We start from the raw sequence: 14,274 nt of genomic DNA on the forward strand, positions 1-14,274 counted from the left end.
ACTGTGGTCGTTCTCCTCTTTGTCCGGAAAAGTTATATGTAGGGAGACATTCAAAACTGCAATCTGAAGCAGTCCATTTTCTGAATACCCTGCGGGTGGTGGTTGGGGGCAGGGCTATTTTTGTAGGAAAGGTCCAGCAGGAAATATTTGCATATTAGGCCATGCCCCTTGACATCACCATTGTTTCACATAGGGCTTTTTTGTAGAAAAAGCCCAACAGGGATATGTTTGCATATTAGGCCACACCCCTGACACCAAGTCAGCCAGAACTGCGTTCCTGCTCCCAAAAAAGCACTGGTTGGGGGCATATGTGGAGACTTTGGTCTCTGTGCCCTGCTTAGAGCGCTTCTGGAGTATTTGGTTGGCCACTGTGGGGAACAGGAGCCGGAACGCGGCAGCTCTTCAGTGCTGAAGCCCACGCTGCCGGCTGCCGGGCTTCCCCCTCCCTCCGCCCTGCTTGCAGCAAGCCCCAAGCAGAGCCATCCCCCAGACGCAGCCGAGAGGCGGCCTCTTTCAAGATGGCGCTCTTCGCCTCCGCGGCTTAGGCGACCGCTGGTTCTCGTCTTCCCGTCAGGCTCCGCGCGGCCTGCCCGTCGTCCCCTCTGACCTCAGGCCTGCCGTTCGCGCATCCGGGCTCTCAGCGCCACACAGGGAAGATGGCGGCGGCGACGGTGGCGGCGGCGCTCCCTGACGAGTGGATAAAGAACTGGGAGAAATCGGGCAAAAGCGAGTTGTGAGTGCGGGGCTCGGGAAGCAGGACGGCGGGCGGAAGGAATCGGGGTCGCCCGTGAAAAGAGGGCTCGTGCGGGGGAGGGGGGCGACCGAGTGGGGGGCTGCGAAGGGGTCGGGCCCATCTCCAGTAACGGATCCTTCCTACCCCTAGCCAAACGCCTCTAGGCACGGGACCGAGCCCCCATCTCCCTCTTCCCCCCCTGGCCAGTATTAGGCCCTGAGGTGACTCTTGGTTTCTCGTCTCTCCCCCCGCCCTCCATCCCCATCTAGGGTTGATCTTTAATCGATCGAGGCTTTCTCGCATTCTGATCCACCCGTCGTAGAATGTCGAACCCTTTTGAAAGAATGCCTTTTTTCTCCCCCCGCCATGAAAGCTGCGTTCCCTTTCCCCATTGCCATCTCTTTTTTTAAATGAACCATTTCCATTTCATGACCGATGTTTGTCAAAATCTGTCAAGTTTACCGAAAACTGGATGGCAGGATTTTGCCCTCGTCCCATACCGTTTGCCCGGTCCCTTTTGCCTTGTTCCCCGAACTCTAGCCCCTCTTCGAAGCTGCTCAGCTTTGTTACAAGTTTAAGGCTGCAGTTCTGTGCTTGAGAGTAAAATTGGTGGTAGGGGGGAGGCTTTGTTGTGGAGTAAGCTTGCCACTCCAGGAATTGTGGTCCTTAAGGTAATTCTGTGCATGTTTACTCAGGAGTGAGACATCAGCAGTTATGTGGGTTTTCTGGGGTGGAAATTCCCATTCAAATGTAACGAAATAAATAAAATATTTTGGTAACAGTGGGGAAATGTAAATAATGCTATCTTTTAGCATTTAAATAATGCACCAGTAAAAGGACTGGAGTTTGTCCATTCTTTGTATCTTGCATAAATGCATCTGACGTGATTGATTTGCCGCAAAAGAGCCCTGACAACTGTAGATAAACAGACTGTGTTTACATATGTGGGGTGGAAAAAATTTCCTAAGAAAAAATATAGCATTTATTTTTCCACATAACTGGACTGTATTAAGTGTAGGGCAATCCTACTTAACGAGAGAGTGAGTCCCATTGAACTTGGTAGGATTTACTGAGAGCCAGCATGGTGTAATAGCTAAAGTTCCAGATTAGGATGTGCAAGACCCAGGTGTGAATCCCCGCTGTGCCATGGAACCTTGTGCGTAAAACTGACTACAGTTTATAGCCTGATCTTTAGTACCTGCTTGGCCCTGTTTATGATAGTGTAATGTAATGCTGATTTAGGATTGTAGTCTGAAGGCTGAGCAATACTTACTAGAAAGTAAGTCCCATTGAACTCTGTGGGATTTGTTTCTAAAGACTGTGGGACAAGACAGTAGGATGGCAATCCTGTTGTACGCTTGGTTGGAAATAAATTGTCTTAAACTGAGTGGCACTTATTTATGAATAAACATTTATAGTTGAAAATCAACAGATAAATCACTTGGAATGGAAACTTTGAAACAATCACAGTAGCACTTCTGTGAATGTTCTTCATGGGCAGCTAACTTTAGAAAAGTGATTTATGACATTTTTATAGGTGTGGCTTTGTTCCTTAGTGTGCTGTGCACTGTTGATCTCTTTGGACTGAAAGCAGTGCTTGTGTTTAACAGATTAAGTTGATACCATAGTGATCACCCTGCTCTGATTTCTTTGACATCAAGGTTAAGTACCATTTACACTTCCCTTCCCTGTCCTGTCCCCTCACCTGCATACTTATAATTGGGTCCAGAAACAAGAGCTGCAGACTTATCTGAGTTTGTAGATCGCAGGGAGTATCATTCAAACCTCCTGAGAAGCTAGTTCAAGGCTAGCATTAAAAAAATGTGTGTTTGTGGCAGCCTGTAATTCTGTATTGGCCCAAACCCAGCATTGTCTGCATATGGCTCCACGAAGAGTAGCACCATGAAAGCCAGTCTCCAGATGCTTGTTTTGTAGATGATAATGTTCCTAACTAATTTAAGGCTGACTTTAAACTATTTCTTGTGTATGTTGTCCTTCTGCCTACATACACAGCTACTGCTGTTCCCCTGAGGATGTTTTTTATCCACTTTTTACTGGACATTTTAAGTGCAGATTTTAAACACTGAAGCTTAAATTAAATCACAAGCCAATGTAATGCCATTTTTTAAAAATGGAGTTCTTTCAGGAAAGTTCAAGCCTAAAACAGTGTCCCAGATAAATTGATAGAAAGGATTATTGAAGATAAAATTATTAAGCATATAGATTGAAGAACGAGCCTTGTTAAATGGGAAGCCCTTCCTCTCTAATCTGTAATTGTGTCTTACCCAGGCCTTAGATTCAGTGGGAGCTCACAGGAGCACAGCTCCTGCACCTTTCTGAGAGTTTCACCTCCTCCTTCTGAGAGTTCCACCTCCTTGTCCATTGAATAGTATATGCAGCTGCATAACAATCCCTGGAAAAGCTCCATCACCTATTTTTCTACAAAATGACCTCTGGTCTTACCAAATTTATAAGTAGAGGAGATCAGGTTATATAGCTGGAGTTTTAAAAAGTTTGACAGTCTCCTCCGAGGTTCAGAGAAAACATCATTTTTTAAAAAAGATTCTAATGGAAGAAATAGTTTTCATAATAGTAATTAGAAGCAGGGTTCTTTAAGGATCTGTGTAAGCAAGTTTGTTGACAACACCAAATTATACTGTGTGACAAAAGCCCAGCCAGTCTATGAAGAGCTCTAAAACAATTTCTCCACAAACTGCAGAAATTAACAACATTGTGGCAAATGAGATTCACCTGTATTTTATGCTGGTTTTTTTTTTAATTTTTAAATCTCAGCTTTCTCATTGCACCTAAAGAACTGGCTGTATTTAGTGAGGAGAAAGATATTAAGATCACAATGGATAGTTCAATAAAAACATCATCTGATTAGTGACAGGAGCTGAAAAAAGCAAGCTGCATGTTGGGAATTATTAGCCACTTTATTTTCATAATGCATTTATATAAATCTGTGGTGTGGCTGTACCTGCACTACTGAACTAAAAAATGTTACTGCTAGAACAGTAGCCAGAACAATTAAGGGATTAGAATACTTCTTCTGTGAGGAAAAGGATTTGCGTGGTGGTGGTAGTGGTGGACTTTTTATCTTAAAAAAAATAAGGGAGTAAATAATAGGGGTTAGAACAATAAATGATGTCAAAAACAAAGTGGCTGGAGATTTTTCATCCTTACAGAACTTGGGAATGCCAAATGAAATTGCTGGGTGGGAGTTTCAGGTCAGCAAAAGCAGAATGCTACTTTATACAAAGTATAATTAAGATGCAGTTGATGTTAGAAGACTGGTAATAATCACTGGTTTAGATAGCTGGTGGGGGGGGGAGGATTAGACAGAATCATGGAGGATAAGTATATCAACAGCTATTAGTCTTTACAGCTAAATGGAGCTTCCATGTTACCATAACTGCTTGAGGACATGCAAGGGTGAGGGACTGTTGTTTTTATATCCTGTACATTTCTTCTTAGAATAATCTTACTGGCTCCTATACTGAACAAGAAAGTGCTGGACCAACAGAGATGGAGGTTTTCTAGCAAAATTAGAATCAGATTTTGGGGGAATTATCCAGTGTCTTAAATAAAGCTTATTCTAATTTAACATGTTGATTTAATCTTACATGGGTAAGATAATAGTAATAATAAAATACTAAAAGGTAATAATAAGAATCTCATTAGCTTTATTTCCTAATAATGCTTGTAAAGTTCAAAGACAATATATCATATATTCCTTTACATTATTTAAGGCACTGAAAATAGTTAACATATTAGTTTTGGTACACCCCCCAAAAAACTGTGTGGTATGTCTTGGGAATGTTTGTCCACTTGTGTATTTCAACAGAATTTAACTCTTGTTCAGAGGTCATTGGGGCATCTCATTACTTGATGTTACTTGTTAGTTCCATATGAGAGTGGTGATTACAGTATCTCTTCTGCTATGTGAGAGGAGACATACAAGTAATAATTTTGACTTTGATTTTGTTTGGAGCTGCATATCAATCAGGTGAATTTATAACTTGATTGTTTGTGTTTATTTATTTGTGGTATCATCTCACCACCCATGGTTTACAAATCAATGAAACATATACTATTGCTAAAGACGATAACCTAAAACAATTCTAGTTTTAAAACTGTTAAATTTGCCCAATGTGCTTTTGGCAATGACATCCATTCACTGATGTCAATTTTATGAAAAAATGAATCTGTGGAATGCAGGAAATAATTTTTTGAACCACATGTGGGTTAGATGCATTTTGGTATGCAGGGATTCTTACTCTTTCTCTCCCTAAATTGTCATTCAAGGATTCTTCTATCCTTGCACCCTTGGTGTTTTAGAGATTTTAAAGCTGAGTAAGGTCTGAATGTGTAGATGATGGGTTGATGAAAATGAACAAACAGCTTTGGAGTTAAGCTAGTACATTGTGACATGAGTATTTAACACCTCAATTCTGATCCAAAACCCATAGTGACTGTAAGCTGGAGTCAGGCTGCTAGATGTAGTACAGAATGGACTGGCCCAAGTTCAGGCCTCACAATTAACTCCTTAAACTAGAAGAAAATTATATTATTCCAGCATGTAATTTGGGAAACTGAAATAGGTTAAAATACCATCCTTGTCATCAGTTAATTAGATCATGTTAGCAAATAACATCCTTTCATACCAGGATGGTTTAAGTTGCTAATCAGGTGTTAATGCTTAAATTTGGTTCAGTTCTGATTGATTGCCTATATTCTTGGGATGGGTAGAGCTTGGGTTAGGTCACCCAAACAATTTTAAAGTTCAGATCAGGTTTGGATTGCAAGTTACTCTTGTAAGGGAGTTGTTTCTAATCGATTGCCACAAGTGTTTCATTTTTGATAAGTTACGTATAGCAAACACAGTATCTTCGAAAAGATCAGCAAAACAGTTTTATAGTGTATATGAAATAACACTATTTGAAATAACACTATTTGAAATGCTATATGAAATAACACTATTTCATATCAAGCACTTTTGAGTAGTTACTAAGAATAATTGTGGACTCATACAGATGGAAGGGGCTAGACAAGCCATCTAGTCCAAACTTTCACTCAATGCTGGATCAGTTTAAGGATCCCTGACAAGTTTTCATCCAATTGCTACTTGAAGACTGTCAGTGAAGGGGAACTCACTATCTTCTTAGGCAGCGAGTTCCACTGCTAAACTACTCATACCATAATTCCTCCCCCCCTCCCAATATCCAGTTGGTATCTTCTGCCCATAATTTAAAACCATTATTGTGAGTCCTGTCCTGCAGCCAACAGGAATAGCTGTCTGTCCTCCTATGAGGGACAGCCTTTCAGATACTTAAAGAGAGCAGTCATATCACCCCTCAACCTTCTGTTCTCCAGACAGAACATTCTCACGTCCCTTAGTCTTTCCAGGCCTTTGTCGCTTTCTTCTGTGGCATTCTGTCCACATCCTTTTTGAAGTGAGACTTCCAGAACTGCACACAGTGGTCCAGATGTAACCTGACCAATGTGGTATACAGTGGGACTATGACATCTTGTGATTTGGATGTTATATCTCTGTTGATTCACTCCAAGACTGCATTAGCCATTTTTTTTCTGCGGCATCATACTTACTGATCATATTTAGCTTACAGCCAGTTCACACATTTGGACATATTAACTTATAACTGAGATACTGTTATCCTATGTCAAGTCTACTATGTCAGTTGTAATATAGAATTTGCCTGCCTGCTGCTGAAAGGTCGCAGTTACCATATTCACTTTTCCTCAAGAATTTTATTTCTTACAATTATTTTGGTTTTGTGGTCCATGTAATTGCTTTTTAGCAACCTGTATAGGTTAAATAAATGAAGATGTAACAGAATTTAATATTTATTAGCTTTGTTTATATCCTGTCTTTCTCCCAATGGGAACCAAAGTGACTTAAATCATTCTTTCCTTCATTTTATATTCACATCAACCCTATACGATAGGTTAGACTGACAGTGCGCAGTTGGCCGGAGGTTACCCAGCAAGCTTCCATGGCAGAATACAGATTTGAACCTGGATGTGATGGACAGGTTAGGTGCCGCCTCTCTCTAAGAGCAACCAATGAGAACTGACAGAATGTTGGGAGAAGGAGACTTAAGAGACAGGGAGCTGATAAGGACAGTTTGGATTTAGTAGCAAAGAAGTTGTTAACTTGGGAGCTGAAAAGGGGAAAAAAGAAGATATCTGACAGAGTGGAGCTGTGCAGAAGAGCAGACTGAAGATAGTAAATTTGTAACTAAAAGATCCCAGTTGTAGGAATAGGACTTTTATTTCAGAAGTTCAGTGGAAGTGAAACATTGTTTCATAAATACAAGTTTTCTTGTTTTAATTAACACTGTGGGTTGTGTGTCTAAGAGAAAAAAGCACACACACAACTTAATAGCTCCATCTATATACATATATTAGAGAACATGAATGAATGGTGGCAGCCAGTGATTGGAACATTGTGTGAACTCCAACCCAAATAGTTCTCTGGGAGTAAGGGGCTTATTAAAGGGAGCTGGGCTACCCTGTCTGTGGATGTCTCTGGGAGTGAGAGAAAGGACATGAGAAACAAGAAGGTTAGCTTGTGACATCCTGACCTAGGTATAACCAATAACCTTAGAGACAGATTTAAGAGGGTGTTAGGCCCTATGTGTGAGGGAAAAGGACATCATGCTAGGTCTCCCAGATCCTAGTCTAATACTCCAACCATTTGTTCATTAATTTTGGTAGCTTATTGTCTATTTTTTCCCCTGGTACCGCCTTTGGGTTTGCCTCTGTTTTCTTTATTAAAACAGTCTTAAGCATAGTTTCTTGATAATAATTTAGATAGTAATAATTCTTTTACTATCTAAATGAGTCTTTTAGATTATTTGTCATACTACTGCTACTACTAATCATAATAATATTCTTCCTGTTTGTAAAATAAATGGAATGCAATGGCTTTAGAATTTAATAAATTAGCAGAATATATGCTTGTTTGGGTTCAGATATTTTGAATTTGGCAAATTCATCTGATTAGGCATCTTTATCCATTGAGACTGTCAAAATCAGCCGGTTTATATGTTTGAATGCATTAACCTGTAGCTCACTTCATTTTCCTATGTCAGTTCCACTACAAAAAGCTTATTTGTGAAGTTTGTAAGATTTGATTGTTAAAGACGACATCATTACAGTGATTAACTGCAATCCTAAAAACACTTTCCTGGGAGTAAGTCCCATTGAGCAGATTTTAGTAGAATTCTGAGTAGACCTGCTTAGGATTGCACTGTAAATGGTTCAAATTGGTACTTGTATTGTAAATGGTTCAAATTGCTTTTGTGCAATAGATAACATTTTCATTTAGCTGTGGATTCATCCTCCAGTATTTGCAAAAACACCCTGAAAGTGTTAACCCGCTGGCCAAGAATGAGACGCAGTTATGATTCCTGATTCGTTGCAAATGTTTATCACCAGCATTGCCTTAGGATATGCACAGAGTATTCTTTGGGGAATGCACTTGGTACTATTTCCCAGATTCCTTGATTTAATTCTAAAGTGGCCACTGCTGGGTTTTCGTTTGGATTACAGCTAGGGGAATGGCACTAGAACACTGGGCTTAACCCTTTCTCCATCATCATTTCCCAGGTACAGATTTGTCTCTCCATCCTTAGCTGCTTTGTGAACACAGGCATCTGTATTTCGAGGGAAGTGGCTTCTATTAAAACTAATAGTGATATAGAAGCAACAGCAGAAAGGATTACTCTCCCCCATGTGCTGTTTTAAAATAAAAATAAAGACATCAGAAAATCTGTTTCAGATTGCTAGCATCTTATGTGGAGGCATCCTGAGCTAACCCTGTTTTCATGAATCACTAAAGCAGGAGAGTAGAAATGAATTCCTCTTAGTTTCTTCAACCTTCCAGCAAACTGCACATGAGTGTGCCCAGTGAGTTTCAGTCACCAGATATTTTTGTTTTACTTTTAAAGACCATTTGCCATGATTAAGACTGAAAAGAAGAAAATACATCATTAGAAAGAAACGAGTTAGACCATCCCACTTATTTATCCATCACATGTATTGTTTCCTATCTTTGGAGCAGCATACTTTTCCTGCAGTGTACATTTAATGGCAAAAAACCACAACATTTTTTCAAAATATATTTTGAAATTTCCCCAGGTCAAGCTGTGTTTATATTTCTCTCTTGATTTATTAGTTATGTTTATGCTTTGTATTCCAGCATGTTTTGACCCAGTTACTTTTCAAAGTCATCTGTCAATTGATGGAGCAGCTGTGTTGCTTGGATTAGATGGCAGCTGTTATATGTAGTGACTGGTTATGATTATTATGTGAAATTGTTATGGACAAATTGCCATCAGTCAGTTTAGAATTTCTCTCTAGAATTAAATAGTACTGTGTATCAGAGAAATAGGTGGGAATATAAACATACACTAGTTTTCATTTTCTCTTGGATAGTGGGGCAGAATATGTTTGCTTTTTGTAAAAACAAAGTCTTTCCAGTCTCCTAAATATTTAGCCCCCATATTTCAAACTGCTGCTTAGAGGCAACCTGCTTCCATCATGATTCTGTAGCAAAGATAATGCTGGATCTTGATGTTCCGCTAGAACCTCTCTTTGGTCATAGTTTTGCCCAGCCTGTCTCAAGCAGGTATTGACTTACTTGGGCCTGATAACTTGTATGGAAAGAGAGACCACCAATGGCTAGACCAAGCCTAAAAGCAAAACTTTGGATAGAGTTCTGCAGTCTTAGTCTTCCTTGTAGTAACCAGTCATTCAAGAATGTAATCCTACCAAAAAAATCTGCAATGAGAAATTAGGGAGTAATTCTTCTGACTACCCCTGGACATTTATATATTTGTAAATAACTTTCTTCCCACCCCCTCCAACCCTGGTCTTTCTCTGTTAGTGTGAATCTTCAGTGCATTATAAATTTACAAAACCTACCTTTCTGCCCTCATAAGGGTAACCAAGGCAACAGGAGTTCATCCATTTTTATTCAGGTTTTGTGAATGACCAGATGGTGAAGAATCTTGGTAACATCTGGCAAGTGGCTCCATTCTTCATAAAATAAGAAAAGCCATATTTGTAAAGGAGGTTCTTCTCTATTCAACCTAAAATCAAGTTATTCAGCAGATACATGTACCATGTACCATGTATCTGAAGAGTAGAGCACAAAGTACAAGAAATGGAGCAAATATTCAAAATGTTTTTTGATATTTTCTTGTGGGAAACTAACTTAAACGTTATTTTCAGTTTGGTGTTCATGCAGTGTATGTGTCCTGACAACTTAAATTGTAAGAATGCACAACTAAAGTGACTGTTTACACAAAATAACTTATTTGAAGTGTGAACTTCATCACAAGCTGCAGTTAATGAAGAAACTAAATGTTTTTTTTTCTTAATTTTAGTTTACAGTTATGTCGTTCTCTCTGTGAAAATAAAAGCCATGATAATATGACTTTGAGAGGTAAGTAACCATTGTGTGTCTCTGTTAAAGAAATGTTTCATTACCTTCAGGGCAGTATTGATTTTATCACACTTGCTAGAACATCTGTTTCAGACTGATTCCAGATGCCAAGGTAGCTTTGAATGTGTTTCTGTGACAGCAGCTCTCCCATGGGGTGTGTGTGTGTGTGTGTGAGACCAGTCACATTTGAAATGAAAAGCAGGTTGTCATTATATGAGAGTCTTATTCATAGGAAGAAAGTAAATAATCCCATAGGGTATATGAAAGCCCTTGGGCTTGTCTGAAGTAGCATTGGATGATCCTAGACTGTTTTGGTTAAGGAAACTTTATATCTGTATATAAAGGGAGAGTCTTTTTAAGGCTTCATAGGAGCTGGTCAAGTAACTCTTTTTTTGAGTTATTTTATTTTAGTCAGGTAACACTTAATTAACAGCATTTTATGCAGAGAAAATAAGGAATTATATGGACTTTATTACTTGTGAGTTGAGCAGTTTCATTCTCAAATACACACTAAGTATATTTAATTTGTTTTCTTCCTCCTGTGGTGAAGGAAATGTGGGATGTAGTTTGTAAACTGAAGACAGTCTGATTTCCCCAAGGTTAGAACCTTGAGGTATATTTTCTGAAGGGGATCGTTGTGACCAAAGGTCATGACTTCTTCCAAATGGGGATCTTTCTCTACATGGAATGCAGCCCTTTATATGGTTTTCTTTCCTTGCCAAGCTGAGCTGTACCTTTATGGGTTGATTTCTGGGCCATACAAACCTATGGAGGAGGGTGAGGGTGACAGCAGCAATGAACAGCACAAGGATCAGGTGTAGGGATGTTGTTCCCATGTCACCTGCTGCTGTTCACCTCAGTGTAGGTGTAGCCTATATGTCCTGAATGAATTAAGTGAATTACTGTGTGAAAAATCATAACTATTAGGAGTCAGATTTAATTTTCAGAGTTAGGTAGAGATTTATTGAAAAAAATAGCTATGATTTTTTTTAAGGATCTCATACTGTATAGCAGATGTAATTGCTGGTTTTTAAAATCACAATTCTTAAATAAATATATAGTTAATGAAGAAGTTTGGATAAATAAGTAAATATGAACTGAGAGGGAAATCTAACTTTTAAATAATAGGATTTTTTAAATATGGTGAAATAAAGGTAAATATTTTCTTGGTATAAATATGTTATAAAAATTCCCTCTTTCATCTTAGTTAACAGTGATATCATTTTAGTGCATTTTTATTACGTTCTACAGGTATTCAGCAGATTCTGTATGAACTTGCTTACCATGTTGTAAAAGGAAACCTAAAACACGATCAAGCATCAAATGTTCTCAGTGATGTTATAGTAAGTATATATTTGTAATATTGGTTAAACACATAGTACTTAACCTTGCTTGGTGAGCCTGCTGGATGAGGATCTGCTCTTTCCACTGTTTAGAGGCTGCTTTTAAATTTACTAATAAAATTGAACAAGTTGGTGATCAGCTTCTGTACAGTGTGACAGAATGTTCTATGTGGGTGGTTTGAATGTTAGTATTGCAGTATTCTAGCTTGTTAAATCGGGAGCTGTTTCTGATTCATGTGTATTCGGAAGTCATGGCATTGTTTTAGCTAGAAAAGCAGCAGTGGTTTATGATTAAAATTTCATGGCTGTGCTTTAATTAGCAGGTTGCTCTGTGTAGTGCCTTTAAATGGCATTTCTTGGTTTATTCATTTAGTTCATATGCAGCCCACATTTTTACTGAAAATCTAGGTGGATTACAAAATCTAAAAACAATCAGATAGCATAAGACATCCAATAAACAGTGCAGTAGTACTAGAATTACAGAGTTAGAACAAATGCAAGCAGAAAACTGGCTAAGGAGAAGCTTCGTATAGTTGCAGGCATAGTCTTTAATTCCATGTTTTATAATAGATTACACCTAGTTACCTCTACATTATACTGCAAACGTAGTCTGGCACTTATGTGATATAACATGAGTACTGCTGTATGTCAGCTGTTGCATGGAGACTTATCCACATTTGCAAAAAAGCTGTACTAATCAGGCAACTTTTGCCTTTTTAGGAATTGCGAGATGATATGCCCTCCATCCTAGCTGATGTCTTCTGCATATTAGGTAGGTTCCTTCTTGCTTTTACTGATATTGTCACTTTTCATATCAATCATCCACATGGAAGACAGCCTAGGAGAGGCCTGGTGTTTTAAAGGTTTCGTCTGAAGATGCTGCCATACATAATAATCCATACTGCTCTTCAGATAATATCATAGTTTGATTTCAACAGAATTTATTTAATTGATTTTTAGAAGCCAAGCATTTTGTTTACATAAGTACATTGTACAGAAAAGTAGTCCAAAATGTTATGTTTCCTAATATGGAGCAAACAGATCTGATCTTAAGCAGTCTTTGAAATATTATGAAAAGTTCAATTTCTCTCAATGTTATCACAGTGTCCAAACCCTTGTTTACAGATAGAAATCATTCAGCTGAATAATACTAGAGATTATTTTTTTTAAATGTCATGTGAAAGACGTAGAATGGTATATTCATTGGATTAAGAATTCTGCAAAATCAGTTTTTATCATGGAATGGTCAGACCAACAAAATACCATGTCAGTCATATAAACTAGGTGTGCTAAACTCATTTGTTATATGGGCCGGATCTGACATAAATGAGACTTTGTTGGGCCGGGCCATGTGTGTCATAAAATGTATTGCCAAGTAGCAGAGATATAAACTTTATAACAGACACAGACAAACACAATTAAAGATTTTGAATCTCTCCTGAGTGATCAAGGGAACTGTGCAAAGGGCACTCTAGCTCTTTCCCTCCCTCCCCAGGGGATGAGGGGGCAGAGCCTCAGCCAATAGAAGGAAAAGAGGCTTGGCTCAGTAGCTCTGCTGTGCAATTGAGAGAGCCTGGCAAAGCAAGCCCTCCCTCCCCCCCTTCCTCCCCAAGGGAGGAGCCTCAGCCAGTGGAGAAAATAAAGGCTTTGCTTTGTAGCTCCTTTGCAGTTAAGCAAGCCTTAAAAAGCAAGCTGTGATGCAAAAGGAAGAAAGAGAGGTTGAAGAAAGCAGACTTGGGGCCTGATAGGAACCCTCCAGGGGCCTAATCCAGCCCCTTGGCTGCACATTTGACACCCCTGATATAAACAGTATCTTTTATTATGCCATGGTTCTAATACATGGATAAGCTAAATGACTGTCAGGTTTAAATGCTTCTTATCATGCAGCCAGATGACTGGGTCTTTCTGCATTCATGGCAAATCAGAATTTTCTTGTGATTTCTTTCCATTCAACTCGGTGATCACTGGGACTTTTAAGCAATTAATGGAAAGCTACCTATGTTTATGCAATTGCTTTAGAATGTTTCCCTATTACTAAAATGGAACCCAGAAAGTCTAGCAACCCTATATGTAACCTATCCATCTTCATTGCTCAGTAGCCTAGAAGTCACAGCACTTGGAGAAGCACAATTCTATCTAAGTAGGGAGAAAATCAGCTCCTATCTGAGTTTTAAAAATTCAGGGTAGCTTAAAAGTGCTATGGTGAATGGGTAAAATGCAATTAAGGCAATGATTTCATTCGGAGTTTGGAATACCAGCATATCTACCTGACAAGACTGCAGATGGTAAAGTGTTAAGATGCATTTATATTTAGGATGTGTTAAATCACAACAATACATTGGAATACTGGTAGGGGAATGCCAACTGTGAAGGTTAAGCAAATTCTTCTTGACCCTACTGGTGTACTTTTATAATCCAGATGTTTCAAATTAATTTCAATCAGAAGTCTTAGCTCATTGACATTTACTCTCACCATCAATTCTTTTGAAAGTCCTAGGCATGTTATTGTATAATTCACCAATTTATCCCAGGTGTTTTCATGATTGTCTAATTTAATAAGACCAAGCAAACTTAACTCTGGATCAGATTGCAGGAACTTTAAGCTTTAAATTAAATGCCCTCCTCCATGTTCTAGCTTTGTAAGAGATTTCATCCACCCCAGCACTTAGAACAATACTGGCCATAGGTTTGCCCCCCCTCCGTATACTGTGAAAAAACTTAGC

The 14,274-nt window shown here is 38.9% G+C and overlaps 1 protein-coding gene across 1 annotated transcript in view; it reads left to right on the forward strand.

The window, feature by feature from the left end:
* The first annotated feature begins 549 nt into the window (after positions 1-549).
* The window catches only part of THOC2 (THO complex subunit 2), a 53,307-nt gene continuing 39,582 nt past the window's right edge, over positions 550-14,274 (forward strand). Inside the window, exons 1-4 of the mRNA XM_060250026.1 lie at positions 550-733; positions 10,150-10,208; positions 11,460-11,551; positions 12,272-12,323. Of these exons, the coding sequence (XP_060106009.1) occupies positions 657-733; positions 10,150-10,208; positions 11,460-11,551; positions 12,272-12,323 (280 nt within the window). The 5' untranslated portion in view covers positions 550-656. The remainder of the gene's footprint in view (positions 734-10,149; positions 10,209-11,459; positions 11,552-12,271; positions 12,324-14,274) is intronic.

Source organism: Heteronotia binoei, chromosome 11 (assembly GCF_032191835.1).
Source record: "Heteronotia binoei isolate CCM8104 ecotype False Entrance Well chromosome 11, APGP_CSIRO_Hbin_v1, whole genome shotgun sequence".
In the NCBI taxonomy this organism is placed as follows: Eukaryota; Metazoa; Chordata; class Lepidosauria; order Squamata; family Gekkonidae; genus Heteronotia; species Heteronotia binoei.